Source organism: Rhineura floridana, chromosome 21 (genome assembly GCF_030035675.1).
Source record: "Rhineura floridana isolate rRhiFlo1 chromosome 21, rRhiFlo1.hap2, whole genome shotgun sequence".
Taxonomy (NCBI): domain Eukaryota; kingdom Metazoa; phylum Chordata; class Lepidosauria; order Squamata; family Rhineuridae; genus Rhineura; species Rhineura floridana.
The window spans coordinates 17,434,474-17,454,483 of NC_084500.1; the positions used below are offsets into that span (position 1 = coordinate 17,434,474).

At 50.2% G+C, this 20,010-nt stretch overlaps 2 protein-coding genes and 1 long non-coding RNA gene across 3 annotated transcripts in view; 2 read left to right on the plus strand and 1 right to left on the minus strand.

Annotated features, from left to right (window-relative positions):
* Window positions 1-4,548, plus strand: part of LOC133374151 (uncharacterized) — a 47,636-nt gene extending 43,088 nt beyond the window's left edge. Inside the window, exon 4 of the long non-coding RNA XR_009759828.1 lies at window positions 1,663-4,548. This is a non-coding gene — a long non-coding RNA (uncharacterized LOC133374151). The remainder of the gene's footprint in view (window positions 1-1,662) is intronic.
* The window catches only part of AKAP10 (A-kinase anchoring protein 10), a 29,593-nt gene extending 16,935 nt beyond the window's left edge, over window positions 1-12,658 (minus strand). Inside the window, exon 1 of the mRNA XM_061604680.1 lies at window positions 12,399-12,658. Within this exon, the coding sequence (XP_061460664.1) occupies window positions 12,399-12,420 (22 nt within the window). The 5' untranslated portion in view covers window positions 12,421-12,658. The remainder of the gene's footprint in view (window positions 1-12,398) is intronic.
* LHFPL7 (LHFPL tetraspan subfamily member 7) overlaps window positions 12,419-20,010 on the plus strand; it is a 90,825-nt gene continuing 83,233 nt past the window's right edge. The window contains exons 1-3 of the mRNA XM_061605513.1: window positions 12,419-12,669; window positions 17,436-17,499; window positions 17,572-18,279. Of these exons, the coding sequence (XP_061461497.1) occupies window positions 12,419-12,669; window positions 17,436-17,499; window positions 17,572-18,279 (1,023 nt within the window). The remainder of the gene's footprint in view (window positions 12,670-17,435; window positions 17,500-17,571; window positions 18,280-20,010) is intronic.

A 20,010-nucleotide genomic window follows, 5' to 3' on the forward strand; every position in this document is an offset into this window, starting at 1 on the left:
TGAAGCACCTTCTCTTTGCCACTCAGCCGCTCCAGTCTCTTTCATTCCCAACACTCAGAGCCTCGCCTTCCCCGCACCCCTCTGCTTTGTTCTCCCAGCCTTTTAATGCACGTGCTTCTCAGATGAATCAAACGCAGCCAGACACACTGAAACGGGTGTTTGCAGAGTGGCAAGGGATAATTGCCTCCGTCACAAATAGGCATAAGTCAAACAATTCACTGAACATTTAAAAAAATGCAAAAAGCAAGGAGAGACAATTGCCTCAAAAGGAAGAATTACAATAATTGCTAATTATTTACTGCTGTCTTATTTGTGGAGGGAGGAGGGAGAAATGGCGGCACCCCTTCTGAAATTTAATAATTTAATACATCCAACCTGAGCTGCAATCTGAAAGGGGAAATTAAGTTTGCACACAGGATACCAAGAGCAAGGCAATGATTTAACAAGGCAAGTTTTCTAGTCAAGGTTGACCACAGACAACTGGCTAATTTTTACAAGAACTTCTGAAGCATTTTAGAAGCTGGTATAGCACAGTGGGGAGGAGAGCCTGGCTGGGAGTCCAGAGTCTGTGAGTTCAAATCCCCGCTCGTGTCTCCTGGGTGTCAAGGGCCAGCTAAAGATCACCCCCACAGGGAGTGGCTCAGGGGTGACGTGCCCTGCCACCTGTGCAGCCGTGGGCAAGTTGCATAGTCTGAAGGAGCCCAGTTGCCCCCCAGCAGGCAGTTGCAGACAAGGAAGGGGCTGGCTTGTGCAGCTGTGGCAAGCTGAGCTGGCCCTAGCCAGCTGGGGACGACTAGCCTCAGAGAGAGGCAAGGGGGAACCCCCCTCTGAATACCGCTTACCATGAACACCCTAGTCATAGGGTCGCCACAAGTGGGGATTGACTTGAAGGCAGCCCATTTCCATTCTGAAGCATTTTAGGCTGTTAAACATTCACTGTCTTCATTTTATGAAGTGGTACCGATCCTTCCATGCCATTTGGGCTCAAAGGAGGGTGGCTGTTGCACTTGACTTTCAAGTCTTCCCTTTTCCCCCTACAGACATGCATCTGCAATGCCATCACCATGCATTTCCCGACTCCCTAACACACCCACACGCATTATTATATCAGCGTATCCAACAAGTCCACAAAAGTTACCGGCCTTTCTACGGTTCTCACTAGCTGCCTGCCTACATGTAGCTGTTGCGAGCCATTTGAAGCTCAGGGGACGCATCTCTTAATGCTCGCTTGCTTGGTCACCTGGAGGGGACGTGTAGTCGCCACTGGCTACCAAGCAAGGGGCTACCAACGGGCCTTGTGTTAGAGGAGGTGAAGGGAAATAACTTGATGCAGGCCTGCAGCTTTCAGCGGGAGGCCCATCTTGAGTGCTGTATTTAAGCAGCACCATCATCTCTTCCCAAGCAGATTTCTTTAAGTGAAGGAGTGGGCATGTGCATGACATTCGCAGACTTCTGCGATGCAGACTAGCTCTCCCCCGACCTGGTACCCACCAGCTGTTTTGGACTACAACTCCCATCAGCCCCAGCCAGCACAGTTGCAGTCCTAGCCCCACGTGCCTGGGAGCAAGCCCCACTGGATTCAATAGAGCTTACTTGCAAGTAGACAAGGGTAGGACTGCCCTGCAAGGCCCATCACCCTGTGGCTTATTTCTCGTTGCCCAGCTCCTATCAACATCGCCGGGCTCTTCAGTTCAAGGGAACAAGCTTGGTCCCATCATCTTCAGACAACAGCCGGACTTTTTCATTGACTCCAGAATCATCACAGCCTTCTTGGCTGCAAAACTGCCCTACTGCAATTTCTAGCAAAAGCACAGCTCTGTGAAGAGTGCCCCCGCCCACCGCTTCATACACACACGGTAGAGAAAGTGACGTCACATCAAGTGCCCAGGATGAATTCATGCAGCTGCAATCAGAAACATGCATTGTAGGCATCTAGCAACTGCCTTCCAGACTTCACCGGCTGGAAATATCACCCGTTTACCCCTTGGCGATCAGCGGCAGCACAGGAAATGTGTGTGAGGCAACGGTCTCAAGGCTTTTACACCTCCATACCTCCTCCGCTTGCTAAAATGGTTGGGACACTTGCTCATCTAACAGGCGACTTACTCCCTCTCTGGCTTCTCAGCGGACCGGTTTGGTAACTGCAACCTTCCCTTGAAGTAGGGCAAACGAGGCTGGCAGGTGCATCCTTAGTGTATGAAATGCAGCCTTTCGACGGAGCTTTGCATAATTCATTGAGAAGGGCAGACTTGTACAGCCGGCTTAAAGGAGGAGGCTGATCTAGGGAAGAGATTTGCAAGGATTTGAAGCCGTTTCGGACCATTTAGCTCAAGTCTGAATCGGGTGCTATTCAGGGCAGAGACTGCATTTCTGTCCGCTTCTTTTCATCATCGTTGTTTGTTTCAAAATGCCTTCAAAGGATGACCAGAAACCAGAGCAACAGACAAGGACTTGAGAGGCCTGGGTTCAAATCCTCACTAACCCAAGAAGCTCTCTGGGTGACCTTGGGTAGGTCACTTTCCCTCCCAGCCTAACCAACCTCACAAGGTTGCTGTGAGGACGAAAGGGGAGAGAGGAAGAACCACCTAAATAAGAAGCTGCCTTATACTGAGTCAGATCATTGACCCACCTAACTCAGCATTGTCTACACAGACTGGCAGCAGCTCTCCAGGGTCTTTACCAGCCTAACCTCTAGATGCCAGGAATTGAACCCAGAACTGTTCCCATGCAAAAGCAAGTGCATTAATATTATTATTATTTAGACTTGTTAGTCATTTGTTACCCAAAGGTTTCCAAGCGACATACAACACATTTAAAAACATAATGCAAATACATTATACAATTAGAAAGAAGAATTTAGACAAGCACCTACAATTTGTTAACGCAAACCCCCTCTCTGCCCCCCCCCCCAGCCAGACAACTTTGGCAGCACCCTAACAGCAAAAACATCATCTCAGCCCATCAAAAGCCTGGGGGGAAAGGTATGTCTTTACCTGGTGCCGAAAAGATGTCAGTGAAGGGGCCAGGCGGACCTCACTGGAGAGTGCATTCCACAGATGAGGAGCCACAACTGAAAAGGCCCTCTCCCTTACCGCCCTTGCCCCCCCCCCCGGAAACGGGCCTCAGAAGATGATCGAAGGCAGGGCTGGACCAAAGGGTCCAGGGAGGTTCATGTTGCTGCCCTGAGCTCCTTTGGAAGGAAGGGCAGGATAGAAGCGGAAATAATAATAATATGTATCACAGCGCTGTGGCTCTTCCCCAGCAGATACTGCCCTGAGCACCTTAGATAGTGGGCTACAAATACAGTACATGTTTCTGTCTTATTTGTGGTAAGGTAAACCAGTATTATCCTCATCTTGCAGACAGGACGTATGTGTGTGTAAGGAGTGTCAACATCCCTGTACAGAGCTAAAGAGTCGCAGCCATTACTCTGCCCACATCCACCTCTAGCCCCACCCACCTTGGCTTCTGGCCATGAGGGGATGCATCCCTCAGGCTGAAAATCCCCCACCCCTGAGATAAGAAAGGGAGGAGGAGAGCCACATTCCAACTCTGAAGCTAGCAAAGACCTAATCTTGTTTGGCTCATGAGCTGAACCAATGCAAGAAAAAAACAGTTTCATTATTTTATTCTGGTTAATTGCTGCTCTTCAGCCCTGCATTTCTCTCACACACACACACGCGTTACCGGCAAGACTAGCCCCCTTGCCAGTAATGCATAGGGTCAAGGGTTCTTGCTTGCTTCCTTCCTCCGTGTCCACACAGAGTCCTTATATGTCAAACATTAGGTCCCCTAAGCTCACAGGTCATCCACAGCAGTCATCTAGTGTAGGCGGAGAATAGAGGAGACCCCACTCTTGAGTCTTGGGAGGCACCAGAAGTTTTCTATTTGGGAGTCAGACTTCAAACAGAAGAACAGTCTTTATAATATTTGTTATTTATTTATATCTTGCACACTACAACTTATAAAATGTATTCTAGGTGGCCTTAGCCATCATTGCAGAAACACATACACATATATATGCACACACACACACGTAAATAAAGCACGAAAAAAGTGGCTGGATATCCATTTAACAAAGTATAGGACTCTGAAGGCACATCTTAATTAAAACAAGTTACAATAGTTGAAGGACTGAGTTAAACTCTAAGTCATATCACAGAGCCAAAATTACAAAATACTTGGAAATACATGTCAAGATATATCACCCATCAGATGTCATGGATGGAATAGATGGTTCTCCTGCTTTCTTCAGCCTCCCGCTCCCGCAGAGCTGAGGGTCCTGGGTGCTATAAAACCTGGCCTTTTATACACTTTCTTTTCCAAGGGAAGGCGTGTTCCCGTGGTCTTATCTACTTTTTGCTACTTCTCATCAGGCTCTCATCAGATACTCCTGGTGAGTCTTTCTTCCTCCACTAGTCAGCTTAACCTCACCATATAAGGATTTCCTCTTGCTTCATATTGCCAAATTACATGACATATTGGCTGTCTGCCCAGACCTGTTATCTCTATGTCGGTTCTAGTTGTTTTTCAGGAAAATTACAGTTTCAAACTACTCTTGTTTTACTGTTTGGCTCTTATGCGTAAAGCAGATTTTATAAACTATTTCAATAAACCGTAAGCATCTTCTAAGCAAATCTAAGCATATGTAAATGATTTCAGTATATTATATGCATATTTTACACCATTATTCGGGCCAGTTTGGTCTATGCCCGTAAATAAAAATCAATCAATCAATTATTATTTGGGCTGTCCCATTACTGACACAGATAAAATTAACAAATCTGACAGGGAAACATTGTAGCAATAAGCGTTGCTGAGCACCCTTTCAACAAGGCATTGACCCAACTAGAATTAATCTTTCTTTGCTGTGTGACAATGTGCTTTGCCACTCAAACACATGTATTATTGAGGTGTGAGGGGGGGAGACACACCCAAGATCTGATCCACAAGGCTAAGACTTTTGACAGTTGGCAATTCTAACAGGAGCACTGAAACCCATAAGCCACCTGGTGATGAAGCAGCAACATTGTGATTTTGCTGACGGAAAATTAAGAGGTCACCGAGGAATGCTCCGTGTCTGAAAGAGCTACACAAGCGATGCACCTCACAGGCAAACTCTCTGCCCATGAACCCTTTTCAAAGCCCCTATCCCGGATCGGAAGATTTTGAGCGGGACACTTTCTCACAAAACTGTGACGGGGCACTTGCAGTTTAAGTCAAGCATCCTGTGCTAGGCCCACATCCTGTCAAGTCAGCACTTTTTTGCTTGAGGTTTGCATTTTCATTTTAGAAGCTGGGCAAGTCAAACCTTGACGTCAGCAACCCAGAGCTTTCAAGTTGCAGTCCCTTATGCAGGCCCTGGACAGCCTGATGGGCATGACATAAGACACTGGTGAGGTATTTATGACCAGGGTCTTGCTAAGAAGGTGCCCCGCCCCAGATGTAAACAGTTACCTAAACCAGGGGTAGCCAACATGGCACCCTCCCAATGTTGCTGGGATCCAACTCTCAGCGGCCAGCTTGCCCAATGGTCAAGGATGAGGGGCGCTGGAGTCCAGCAACATCGGGGGGCACCACATTGGCTGCCCCTGATCTGAACACTGCAGTTTTGTTTCTAAATGGAGATGCCAGGGGTTGAACCTGGGACCTCCTTCTGCAGCCCGCTGTGGAGTTTCCCTTCTTCCGTGATTTTCACAGGGTTATTTCTTCTGGTAACTGCTTGAAACTAAACAATTATGCACTTATTCCATTTATAACCTGCCCTTCTTCCAATGAGCTCAGGGTGGCTGTCATGGGTGCCCCCCTTTTATCCTCATAACAAGCCTGCAAGGTTGGTTAGGCTGAGAGAGTGTGTGTGAATAGTCCATTACCTAGCAAGGATCACGGCTACATGGGGATTTGGACTCGGGTCCTCCCACCCCGATGGCTACACCACGCTGGCTCTCTCCCAACCTCCCCCGTGTAGATGCTGCTGTCTTATGTCTTCCTAATTACTACCTTCCTGCCAGGAACACAAACGTCACTCGTGTCACCACCTGAGGCCGCCTGCACCTCTGGTTACACCTAAACATTTCTGTTATTGCTGCCAGCCGCAAGCACGAGAGGGCTCCCAAGCCGGAAATACAGACGCCGGCTACATTTTGCTGCCCTGGGCTCCTTTAAGAGGAAGGGTGGCAGGAGACAAATGAATGATTTGCACATACTGTAGTAAAGTTGCCACTACAACAAAGAGTGGGTTGCATCCAACTTTCCGTTCAGAGCAGACCCATTAAAATGAATGGATCTGCTCGTCATGCCCATTAATTCCAATGGGCCCACTCTGAGCATGACTATCACTGGATGCAACCCACTGTTGTTTAAGGTTGTCAAATAAGGCACTCACCATTGACACAGGGAACCACCCATAGGTAGCTGCAGACTCTCAGCCTATCCACCCTGAGGAAAGTATCACAAAACCTCCAGGTAGTATTAATACATGCTGTAGAAAAGGAAATGTCTGCTAGGCTGGTTGCCAGTGGCAAGCAGGAATCACTTCCAGGTGCACAGGCTGGGAAGGTTTGCTCTCTGCTCCCTCTCCTTCCACACCATTCATCTCCCATAGGCATGAGTGAGCAAGGTGGCTCCAAATGTCTCTGTGGGCCAGCAAAGCAAGCTTTGTGGATATTTTAGCAAACGCGGGCTGGCAGGTTGGTCCCAAAGAACAGGAGATATGAAGTTGCTGTGCTTAACTTTCCTAGGTGTGTCTCTTAAGTCATTACGGTTGTGCAGCAGATAAGACTTCCTGTTGATTCAGAAAGCTCACTTACTTGCAGACATCCAAAATACAGCCAGTGGCATTACTACTAGATTTAGTGCTGGGGTCCTAAATCATATTGAAAAACAGAGACTGCTTCGAATATCTACGGCTATGTCAAAGAAGTCGGATTTTCCTCATTAGGCCCAAACAGAGTAGTGAAGGGCCATGAAAGCTAAGATGCTCAGAAACATTCTGCTATATAAAGTGTTCTGTGAAACTCAAAAGACTGCATCACTCCCCAACTTAAAAATGTATGTGAAAGATACAACAAATGGACTAGGCTTCTTAATGCTCAGTGAGCATCTCTTCCTTAATCAGGTGGTTGGCTTGTATCTTTAGTAATCCCCAAATGCAGGTTTGTCTTCCTGTTTCCTTGAAGACTCTGGCAGTCAACATTTCAAAACTTCACCCGGTCAGTTCTGTCTGCTGGTTCACACTTTTCAATATCCAATTATCTAGAGACTTGCCCTGAAGCCTATTATGGAGTCATTTTAACACCAGGCAAAGACCTCCCCCCATCAGGCTTTTTAAGATCTCTTAAAATCTTTTTTTTTAATTACTTTAAAACTACAACTGTATTGTTACGGTAGATTTTTTTGCATTTTAATATTTTATTTATACTGGAAACTGCCTGGAGAACATTGCTATTGGGTGGCATATATATGTGGCAAAGAAATAAAAGAGGCACAAAGCTTTTTTTTTTTAAGCTCCTCAGCCGAGGCATCTCTCTACAATGCCTCCCAATTTTGACTTTTGTCAACCCTGTTCGGTCCTCCAACGTTTCTGAAAAAGCCCCAGATGATACCTGGGGTTACAGTCCTGCCTTTCTCTATGCTGATGCATTTGCCGCCCTGGGCACCTGCTGGGAGGAACGGTGGGATATAAATCAAACAAACAAATAATAAATTTGTAAAGGAATACAGCTGTGTGCCCAAAGCACCTTCTGGCAACATGAAGCCTACCAACAAGTTTTCCCATATTTAGGTTTAAAACGTCCCCCTTCTCCGTCAAGGAAAGGAGAAGGTATAACTCAGGTCACTATCAAGCCTGTCAAAGCAGCCGTGATTCGCTCTGCCCCACCCGGTATGGTCCTGAATCTCTCAGCCTGCAGAAGCAGAAGGGCTGGATGACTTGAAAGCTCGCTTTAAGAAAAGAGGAAGTCTCACAACACTTTCTTTACGATGGCATCCCATTAGGCTGGAAGAAAGCAGAGGTTTTGTCACAAAGAGCCTCACACAGATGTCTATCCTAGGCAGGGAGCCAAAGTATTGTTTTTTTCCAGAATTATGCCATGGAACAGCTCCTCCTGGATTGCACCCCTTCAGACCGGAGGGGGAGGATCACATGGCTGTCAGCTTCCCTGCAGAAACAGAATATCCTTGCCTGTTGGAACTCTAGCGTAAAAAGGAGGATTCAAACTGAGCATTCCTTCCTGAGAGGCTTGCTTTCTGTGTACAGGGAACTTTTGACATGGGGAGGCATTCAAGCTTACTTACCTCCACCCGTGCCCCCTGCATTCTGAAGCAATACATTCCCAAGGCAGGCTGCAGTGTATAATAGCTCTCGGTGGGTATCTTGGCTCCAAAATGCAGGGGGGTCTGAATTCTGACTCTGGGCCGACATCAAGGAGCAGAACGCCTAAGGAGGAGGGCAATGGGGATGCCACTGTCACCAGCTGCCCAGGCGCCAAACTCGTTTTGCAGTTGCAGCGCCTTGTGTTTAGAGTCCAACAGCTCTGGGTGTTTTGGCTTTAGAGATGCCTCCTAGGAAAACTCTGGGTGCCACCAAGCAGGTGCCACATTTATGCCCGCCTCAAGTCTGCTGCCGCTTTGCTATCAAGTATCTGAGCAACGCTTTCTTGTCCTGGGTGATAACAGGGCTAAAAGCAAGCAAAGATCACTGCACAGAGAGTAGGTGTCTCAGCAAAGAGCACCCAGACACCAAACATTTCCCTTCAGATTTTTTTGGTTCTTTTCCCCTGTTCTGGAAAGGGCAGAGCACCAATGAGTGACCAGAGGTCAAGTGCAAAGTCTTGGTGGGTCAGATATGGCATGCAAGCCCTATAATGCCTACTCTGGGATTCCTATCCTAACCATTCGGGACTGATCCCAGAACGCAAGTTGCACGGCTAACCTGAGCGTCAAGATTGTGTTATTCCTGAAAACACAAAAGTTCGCAATGGTGTTTCAGGAAAACACTTGAGATTAGCAAAGTTCCAGAAACTGGCACAGGAAGAACAGCAACCTTATATACAGAAATTATACAGAGATTTGTGAACCAGGGAGTGAGTTTGTTAAAGAACCCTGGTTGATGTTCATGCCACTGTCACCCTTAAATACAATAAAGGGCAAAAATGGAGACACCACACCCTAGGAAGGAAATGTACAGCTTTCTCTCTTCTTTGCCCTGGTGAAAAGACAGGCTGTGTGATGCCTACGCTGGCCACAGGGGTGGGAATTCCATAAGTGGGGAGCAGCTAGCAAGGGTGGGGCAGGGGAAGCAAAATAGCCATTTTCAGTGCAGGGTTTGTGTCTGTTAAGACAAGGCCACTGCACATGAATGTGCTGAACAGAAAAAGTTAGCCCGCGCATCAGATGTTGACTCTCACAAAAAGCCACACACTTTAAAATCAGTTGGACTACTGCTTTGTAACAGGGAAACAATCCCCATCAAAAGTCTAACACACAAAGAGGAAATGTGCATTATGCAATCCACAACTTTATCAACACAATTCAGAAAATGCTAACAGGCGCATTTCATTATTTCCTCGTTCTGTAATATTTCTCCTGTACTCTCTTTGGAAAAATTATTATTATTATTGTTATTAATTAGATTTATATGTTGCCCTTCCTCCCAGTAGGAGCCCAGAAATATGAGGGCTTAACAGCACGTATCTGGACAGAGATATTTTAATGCCATCCTCACAACTGTGAAACATACTTGATAACCAGCAACTTCTACTGTCTTGATGAAAGTGTATTCATCATGTTTGTATCATGTCTTATCTCTACAAGCAAACACACACTCCACCACCAGTAACGTTAGCAAGGCTAAGCAATATGTAAAAGCCTGAAATCCACAACACCGCACTGAAGAATGAAAAACGTTTAGTTAAAAACCTGGTTCTGGCAGCCGAACACAACCAAAAGCTGACACAGGAAGGTTTCCTATCACAGTGGGCTGACCAGACCTGGAAAAGGCCTTATAAGTCATAAATCCTCTTCTTAAAAAAAGGATCAAGAAGGAGGATCCTGAATCCATCACTACCAACATTTCACAGCAACACCACCTGCCTTGTTCTGTAGAAGTCATGTCTCCGAAATTCTTCTAGAAAGGACTCGGCCCCCTTTTTTTTTCCTTAGGGTGCTTGGTCTCTTTTAACACAATAGACAATCAGAAAACATCTCAAGTTACACTATAGGCATTACATAATACAGAAACCTTCCCCACAATGTTGCAATTGTTTTTGTTTAACAACTTACTATTGAACTTGAAAATATTTTTCGCTTTGCATATATGGCTTTGGATAATCTCTCCCCGTGGCCACGCAAAGTTATGCAATTGCAAATATCGCTTTGCTAGTTCTAAGCCAGTCACTGTCAAGCCTTTGCAGATGAACCACCAGTTCAAATCATGCAATCCAAATTATTAAACTGAGGATTGCTTCCAAATTAGAGAGAAGCTGAATCCCTAACATGAATGCAACCTCCTCAGACACGCAGCCTCAGGTTTTAAGTCTACAGGCTAGGAAAGCTGTAGGAAATTGTTCTAGTTAACGAAGAAGCAATTATAAAGTGGCTCCTTGTTTCATGGCTGTTTGTTGTCTTGATTCATTGACTATAATTCATTCAAGCTTGACTGCTGCTAATTATCCTAGCATTTCGAAGTAGTCAGCTCAATGCTAACCCCACCAGGATCCCACAGTTCAGGGACAAAAGCACACTGCTGCAGGCGCCAAGAGTAAAAACCAAGGTGCTCAAGGACATTCACGTGTGCCCTGGTGCATGGTGCTGGGCGTGTTTGGAGACAAATTAGCGATAAAGGCCGGAGTTGAAGCGTCCTGCTGATTCAGAGGGAACTTCAAACACTTTCAGTGGCCTGTTCAGCTGAAAAGCCTTATCCTGCCCCCTTCGGCTGTCTGGGCTGCTTTGCGGGGGAATTAAAGAAGGATGACACCCCATTCCTTGGATTCCGCTGCTCCCATCTCTACCCAGTTTCTGTATTCCCCATGACACAGGTCCAATGGAGCTAAACCGACCCAGCCACAATGTCTCCTTCTGACTTCTCTTACTCCCAGACTAGCATCCCTTTAACACCCACAAGCCCATTCCTGATCGCTGCTTTAATTCTGTTCCCCCAAACAGCCAACCAAAGTCCCCCCAAAGGCAGGCCATCGACTTTTGCTGCCCCAAACTCCTCCTTTGCTCAGACCACCAGTTCCCAGTCACAAACATCTGCTCCTCCTCCTGCCACAGATCCCCAACCCCCCCATTGATCCAAATCACTGATGCGCTCCCATTCCAACCCCATGTTTACCCCAGTCTCCCCAAGTTCCCCCCCCAACTTGTGCATCCAGACCAATCTACCCGCCAAGTTGCAAAGACACCCTCCAACTGCAACACTTCCGCACACACAGACCACTTACGCACGTACAGCCTGCCTGTTATAGCCAAAGACATAAAGACACCCCCTTTCGGAGGGCACGTAATCCCCATGATCAGAAATACAGACGCACCCAGCCACTCTCCTCTCCCTTAGCTGACCACACAGCACCTCACCCCTTCAGCATCACAAAATCTCCTTTATGTACCCCCCCAGGGACACAGCCCCTTTTCTCTCCTCTCCCTTTGCCCATCCAAAGCCTCGATGCTTGTGTACCCCCACATTAAAAAACCACCCTTTTATTAAACCTCCCCACTTCCCTTTAGCCTCCAGAGCCCCCTCCCTCTTCATTGTGCCCCCAAAGAGGAACACCAGCACCACACCACCCCTTTCCAATCCCCCCTCCTTATTCCAACACACAGGAACACAGACCCACACACCCCTTCACTCTCAAAAAGCCCCCTCCTTATTGTGCCAACTTGGAAAGACAGCCCCATTCCTCTCACCCCTCAAGTCTTGGTTTATTAAGTCCCTTTTTCACAGTCAGGAAGACAGACACCCCCTTTTCCCCTCAAAGAGCCTCCCTCCTTACTGTGCGCCCCCCACTCAGAAACAGTCATTCCCCTTCCCGACAAAAAACACCCTCTTTTCTTAAGCCCCCTCCTCACACTCAGAATCACAGACACCCCCTTTCCCCTCCACTATGACAGACATCCCATTCTCCTTCCCCTTTAAATATACCTTTTCTTACTCCCCCCACTCAGGAACACCCCCTTCCTCTTCCCCCTCCACCCCCCCATCTCACACACGGAATCAGAGGCCCCCTTTCCCCCCCACCTAAGAGAGACACCCCATTCCCCTTTAAAAACCCCTTTAATTAAGCCCCCTCCTCACACGGAACCACAGACACCCCATTTCCCTCCGGCAGACCCTTCCTCACTACGGAGGCCCCGCCCCCTTTGACCTCCCGGCGACCCCTCCCCCCACCCTGGCTTACCTTTCCTCCTGAAGAAGGACATGGCGGCGCGGGGAGAGGGAGGCGTCGTGGAGGCCAAGGCGGTCCCGTCTCCCTCTCAGGGCTCCTGGGGCAGCGCCTTCCTCCTGCTCCTCCTGCAACCACCACCGCCGCCTCCGGTGCCGCCGCCGCCGCCTCCCGCTCCCCTCACGACGGAGGAGGCAGCCGCCATGTTGGCAACAACCGCCGCGCAAGCTCCTTCTTCCGGGGGTCGAACGGTTGAGGAGGGGACAGGCCTCGCGGAGCATCTCGGGTAATTTAAAACCGCGCGGGGGGGGGGGGAAGCCAACAGCCAACGGTAACCGGCCGGCTGCTTTTGCCCTCAAGCGGCATGGCCGTCTTGGCGTCGGGGAGGGCTGACGGCCAATCAAAGCGCGGGAAAACCGTCTTTTCTGTTGAGATGTGCGTCTGTGTGTGTTTGAGGAAGCCACCTTGGATGAGGGCGCGGCACCCAAGAGAGCGGCCCGGCGGCCATCTTAGGAGAGGGCAAGTTTTTTTTTTCCCTCCCAGCCGTCCCAAGCCTCAAGGCAGCCATCTTGTGTAAGGGAACGACGCTCTCGACTGGGAAGAAGCGTCCCTCGCTAGAAGCGGTTCTGCTTCAGACATTTTGGATAAGGGCAAAACCCTAACCTGCCGTCATACAGCGAACCCTGATGCGCCTGTATAGATGTTATAGAATCTATAATATACGAACTTCTCTGTATGATCTATAATTATACTATGTTATGGTTATTAACATAGCTTTATTGTTTTTATCCCTTCTGGTTTGCCGCCCTTGGCTTCTTTGAGAGGAAGGGCTGGACATAAATTTAATAATAATATGTTACATTTATATATCACCTTTCCTCCAAGGAGCTCAATATTGGTGTACATGGTTCTCCCCCTCTTCATTTTATGCTCACAACAACCCTGTGAGGTAGGTGATATTATTACAGCAACAATATGTATAATAGACATAGATACCTTTTTGCATAGAAAGAGCAGGTTTGTAGTCTGGGGGTGCTCCTGGATCCATCTTTGTCGCTAGAGGCCCAGGTGACCTCCGTGGCTAGGAGTGCCTTTTACCAGCTTCGGTTGATAAGACAGCTGCGGCCATTTCTGGACCGGGATAGCCTGACTACTGTTGTCCACGCACTGGTAACCTGCAGGCTGGATTACTGTAATGTGCTCTATGTGGGGCTGCCCTTGAGGTTGGTCCGGAAGTTGCAGCTGGTGCAAAATGCGGCAGCGAGACTGCTCACTGGGGCAGGGTATCACTAACATGTCACCTGGCTGCTGAAAGAATTGCACTGGCTACCCATTTGCTACCAGGCTGAGTTCAAGGTTCTAGTTTTGGTGTACAAAGCCCTATACAACTTGGGACCAGGATACCTGAAAGACCGTCCTATTCCTTATATACCCAGTTGATCACTGCGCTCTGAAGGCGAGGCCCTCCTACAGATACCAACTTATCAGGAGGCCTTACGGAGCAATCCAAGTCATGGGAAGCCGGCGGGGCTGGCGGAGGAGGAGACAGCGGGGAGCTCTGTGGCATCTGTTTGAGTTTCGGGTGCTGTACACACCCACACAGATTTTACTGTGCAGCCATAGCACTGGTGCTACCCAAATGCCTGGGAAAAGAAAAACATAGTTGCCTGGCACTGAAACGAAGACAAGGTTGGCTCCAGGAGGGCCTGCCTAGGGAGAGCATTCCATAAACAGGGAGCTACTACAGAAAAGGCTCCGTTCTTTCATCACACAGATAAGGGCCTCAGGTGACTATCTCAGGGTCTGGACAGGTTCCAATGCGGAAAGGTGGCCCTTTAGGTATATAAAGAGGTCCCGAGCTGTATAAGGCGTTAAAGGTCAAAACCAGCACTTGGAATTGGGCCCAGGCACAAATTAGCAGCCTGTCCAATCAGAGCAGAACCAGTGTTATATGTTCCCACACTTCTTTGTTACAGTTAACAATCTAGCTTGTGGGTGCTGCACCAGCCAGAGTTTCCAAACAGTATTCAGAAGCAGCCCCATGTACAATGCATTGCTGTAGTCTACCTTGGAGGCAGTTAGACTGATTTCAGCTGATGTCATGAAAGCACAGCAAATTTTTATTTTGTTTAATTTATTACTGTTGTGTTTTTACTCCCAGGTAGGGGCACTTGTGGTATTTTCTGCTTGAGGTGTCAAAATGACTTGACCAGCCTCAGGGACTATGCATCCTAGGGGCATAGGATACTGCCTTATACTGAGTAAGACCATTGGTCCATCTCACTCAGTATTGTCTACACTGTCTGGTAGCAGCTCTCCAGGACAGCAAAATGTCTTGGGACGGACATGGAGTGCAGCCTCAACTTCCAATAACTAATCACCTTTTTGGGGGCCAGTCTTATTTTTTCAGCATCCCAAACTGTTCTCCTGAAAAAACCACCAGGGGGCGCTTGGACACCTTCTTTGCAAATTTAATCACCTTCAAAAACTTCTCTTTTGCAAGGTGAAGCTTCACCTGCTCAGCGATATCTTCACAAACTCAATCCTATGCCCGGTTATTTATAAATAACGCAAAGGCTAAGTTCCAAAATTACTTTTATTTGCCTTTTCCCTCTCTCTGATCCAGATCTGTTCCTGGTGTACCTCTCTGTCTCTCTCTCTCTGTCTCTCTCTCTGTCTCCCTCTCTGTGTGTGTGTGTGTGTGTGTGTGTGCGTGCGTGCGTGCGTGCGTGCGTGTGCGTGCGTGCGCGCGTGTGTGTGTGTGTGTGTGTGTGTGTGTGTAAATTTTCTCATTTCCTGGTGCACTTTTTTAACAGTGGTAGAGTTGGTAGGGGATATAGCAGGGAAACTTCTGCTGAGTCAGGCCATCAGTATATCTAGCTCAATATTGTCGACACTGGCTGGCAGCAGCTCTCCAGGGTGCTCCATTTGCCCTAGGCTGGTCCGTTAGGGAAACTGGGCACTACCCCACCAACCTCAGCCAGCACCCGCCTGCCTGCCTTCTTATAACCAGTCAGTGGATAGCTCCACCTGATATTGGCTCTGGCTGCACCAGTCATTGCCTCTGGCTCCGCCTACTGCTGGGCTCCCTTGCCTTCTGCCCTACCTGCCCCAATGGTAACCCTAACCCAAACCCACTTCCTAGGGGTGTGGCCACTTGCTGATATGGTTTTGAAAGGGGATTGGACCTGTGCTAAGGGAGAGACCTGTTGGTGTCCATGGACTGCCTCCAAGTCGATCCCGACTTACGGCGACTGTATGAATAGGGTTTTCATGGTAAGCGGTATTCAGAGGGGGTTTCCCATTGCCCTCCTCTGAGGCTGAGAGGCAGTGGCTGGCCCAAGGTCACCCAGGGAGCTTTGTGGCTGTGTGGGGATTCGAACCCCGGTCTTCCTGGTCATAGTCCGACTCTCTAACCACTATGCCACACTGGCTCTTGTTGGTGTCCATAAGGGTGGCTAAATTTAAGTAGAGCCTCCATGTCCAAAAGCAGTGCACCTCTAATATGAAATTTGCTGTTTAATTTGAGGTTTAGAAACCTCAAAAATGAAAAACAACAGTTAATTAAGAAAAGAAATGTTGCAGCTAAGTGTTGATTTCCAATCAATTCTCTTCAGAGAAGACCCATTGAAATGAAGGGGCCTACGTTGGTCATGTCCATTCATTGCAATGGGTCTAGAGCAGCCTTTCCCAACCAGTGGGCCTCCAGATGTTGTTGGACCACAACTCCCATCAGCCTCAGCCAGCATTGCCAATGGTCAGGAAAGATGGAAATTGTGGTCCAACAACATCTGGAGGCCCACTGGTTGGGAAAGGCTGCTCTAGAGCATGATTAATGTTGGATCCAACCCAATGGGTCTACTGTCAATATGCCTAACACTAGATATCACCCCCAAACTGTAACCCTATGCTGACTTGCTGGAAATCAAGCCCAATGACTTCTTGAGTAAATTTACCCAGGAGTGAGCTGCCAATGTGAAATCCAAACATTTTACTGGGAAACACGTCCCCTATGCCCGCTCCCTTTTTTAAAAAAGTGCATTTACAGCCTCTCTCAAATAAAAAAAATACCTAGGGGGAGCTGTTGCACTTTCTCGCAAGTAAGGGGGTGCCTGAAAGCACCTCTTGCCATGTGTGCACGGAAAAGCAAAGCGTGCCTTGGCATTTTAATGGAAGGCAGGCGAAAGAGAAAGGTCACAACAACTGGGGCTTGTTAGTTTAGAAGAGTAGGGGAGCAAGGGGGGTGATAGAGGTACGTATATGAAATCAGGCCTGGGCTGGAAAAAGTGGACAGAGAGAAGTTTTTTTTACTAGCACTAGAACTGGTGGACATCCAATGAAGCTGAATGTTGGAAGATTCAGGAGAGAGACAGGACAGGGCTTCTGCAACACAGGGCAGAGTTAAACTCGGGGCATTTGCTCGCAGAGGCTGGCCACCAAGTTGGGTGGGTTTAAAGGGAGATTCCACCAGTTCCTGAAGGGCAAGGCTGTCAGTGGCTACCAGCCACCATGGCTCTGTTCCGTCTCCGCTGTCAGAGGCAGGATGCCCTTGAATGCCCGTTGCTGGGACTCGCAAGCGGGGAGTTGCGGTCAGGTCCTGCTTGCGGGCTTCCCATGGGGGCGGGGGAATCACAGAACCTTGGAGTTGGAGAGGTCCTGTAAGGCCATCCAGTCCAACCCCCTGCTCATGCAGGAATCCGAATGAAAGCATCCCCGACAGGCGGCTGTCCAGCTGCCTCTTGAAGGTCTCCAGTGTTGGAGAGCCCACCACCTCCCGAGGTCACTGGCGCCGTTGTCGTACCGCTGATTCGCCTCCGGGAGAACAGGGCGCAGAACTAAACGGACCCCATCAGCGGCTACCAGTCACGACGGCTGTGCTGTCCTCCCGCTGTCGGAGGCAGGATGTCTCTGGACGCCAGTTGCTGGGAATTGCCGGTGGGAAGAGTTGCGCTCCGGCCCGGCTTGCGGGCTTCCCATTGGAGCATCTGGGGGAACGGGACGCCGCAGGAGATGGGCCCCCTCTGGCCCGATCCAGCCGCAGGCTCTCCCTAGGTTTTTTCGCGTCCTCGCCTCTTCCGAGTTTGCGTCCCGGCGAGAGCTGGGAAAGCTGCGCTGGGTAGGGCGGGCCGGTGGGCCGCCCCCCTCTTTTTGCCGGCGAGCTTCCACGTGACGCCGAGGCTGGCTCCAGGGAGACGCCCACCGGGGGCGAAGCCCAAGCAAAACCCTCGGCGGGAGAGGGAGGCGGCGAGCGCACCTGCTGGCCGCGCCGAAAGCGCACGGGCTCGCCAAACCTCCCCAAGGGCGCGCCGGACCTCTCCAAAGCGCCACCTCTGCGCCACGTGTGTGTGTGGCCGGCGGGCCTCGTCTCGTGCCCCTCCGTCGCCGGGGCCGAGGCCGAGGTGAGCCAGCAAGGGGGCGCGCCTTGCTGAGCTCCCCCCCGCCCCGCTCTATGCCGGCGCGCCAGAAGGAGGAGGAGGAGAAGAAGAAGAGAGCCGCGGCCGGGCGCGTGGATGCGGTGGCGGCGCTGCTGTTGCGGGAGCGCACGGCGGCTGCATCGGCCGCTTCCGCGACGGGCTCGCTGGGCCGGCCGCCTCCCGCCGCCGCCCTTCTCCCGAGGATGTTCAGCGGCGTGGGCTGCTTCTGGGTCCTCTTGTCGTCCTGCCTCGTGGCCGTCTGCAGCTTCAGCTTCCTCTCGCCGGCGTGGATCGTCAAGGACCGCGGGGGCGCTCGGCGGGTGGTGGTGGCGGCCGCCGCCCTGGGAAGCAGCGAAGGCGGCGGCGAGGTGAGCTTCGGACTGCTGTGGCACTGCTCGGAGTCCCTGCGCCGCATCCTGCACGATTGCTACGCCGTCGGCGGCCTCGGGAGGTTCGGCGAGATCCCCTCCGGGTCCTGGCAGGTGAGTGAGGCCGCCTGCTCGCTTCCCAGGGTGGGACGGAGAGCCGCTGTAAGCTCAGGAACAGTGGAAGCCGGCTTCCACCGAGTCAGGCCCTTGGTCCATCCAGCTCAGCGTTGTTGACACTGACCGGCAGCAGCTCTCTGGGGCTGCAGGCAGGGAGTAACTTTCCCAGCCCTACCCGGAGATGCCTGTGGGCACTGAACCGGGGACCTTTTGTGGGCAAAGCAGAGGCTCTGCCGCTGAGCCAAGGACAGTTTTTGCCAGACCTTTGGCTCAGGAATACCCACACTGACTGGCAGCGGCTGGCCAGGGTTTGGGGCAAGGGGGCATTCCCAGCCGGACCTGGAGATGACTCGGGGACCTTCTGCATGCAGAGCAGGTGCTCTGCCCTAGAGGTGTGGTCCTTGCTCTTGAAAAGAAAGCAAGATTCTAGTGCTCCAGGTGCTTGAATGAAGGGTTCAAATAGGAACATGGCTCACCCAGGGTCAGAGTATTGGTCCAACCGGCTGGCAGTAGCTCTCTCCAGGATTTTTCCCCCCCGCAGGCCTGCCTGGGGATGCCAGGATCGAACCTGTGACCTTCTGCATGTCTTATAGCAAGCCTCTGTAGCTCAGTATTGCCCACACTGACTGGCAGCGGCTCTCCAGGGTTTCAGGCAGGGGATGTTCCCAGTCCTACCTGGAGATGCCATTGGGGGCTGAACCTGAGACCATGCAGACAGGCAAAAGTACTCTGCCTCCTAGTCTCTGCGGGTTTGCGGCATAAGTGTTCTTGCTTGAGGCGAAACCCCCACTGATTTCCACCAGCTTCCGAGGAGACCTGACTTGTGTCAAGGTTTCCAGCTGAACGTGCTTGCCTCCTGGGTTCTTCATGTTCATGTGCATCTTGTGGGTGCACTTGCTTTGTTCTGATGGTGACGAGAGTGTCAGGAAAGAAGCAGGAGGTGTTTGCAAGGCCAGTGAGGAGATTGTGCAGGGTTTGTGTTTAGGAATCTGTTGCAAGAATTCGGGGCAGACGAAAGGAAGGGTTTCTTCATGCGCCGCGTAGTTCAACTCCGGAATTGGTCCCTGTAAGAGGCAGTGACAGCCACCAGCTTTGGGTGGCTTTCAAAGAGAGTTAGGCAGACTCATGCAGCAGGAGAAGGCTCTTGGTGGCTACTCGCCACAACGGCTGTGGTCTCCCTCCGCTGTCGGAGGCCTCTGGGAATCACAAGTGGAGAGAGTGGCTGTTGCCCCCAGGTCCTGCTTATGGGTTTCCCAGAAGCGGCATCTGGTTGGCCACTGTAAGAACAGGAAGCCAGAGCAGATGGGCCACTGGCCAAGTCCAGCAGTCCGGGCTCTTCTGATGTCCTCAGAAGGGTCCAGGTTTGCTCTGTGACATCTCCTGTTACGAGAATCTTGAGTAAGAGGGGTGGCCAAGGGCCTTCTCTGCCCGAGACCTTGAGAAGCTGCTGCTGGTCAGACTAGTCGCTGGCTGGGGCTGATGGGAGTTGTAGTACGAAACAACTGGACGGCTCCAGGTTGCGGAAGGCCTACCTTGACAATATTTGATGGAACGGCAAGCTGATGTACTACATCTCCAAACAGGAAGTTCAGAGCTGGTGTTCCACCAGCGAAGCTTTCTTGTTAGATTTTTTCCTTAGAGAAAAAGCAAGGAGCAAGTTTAAAAAGTGGGGAAGAGGCGAAGGGAGGAGAAAATCCTGGGAGGGGAAATGAGAAGACACCATGCTTG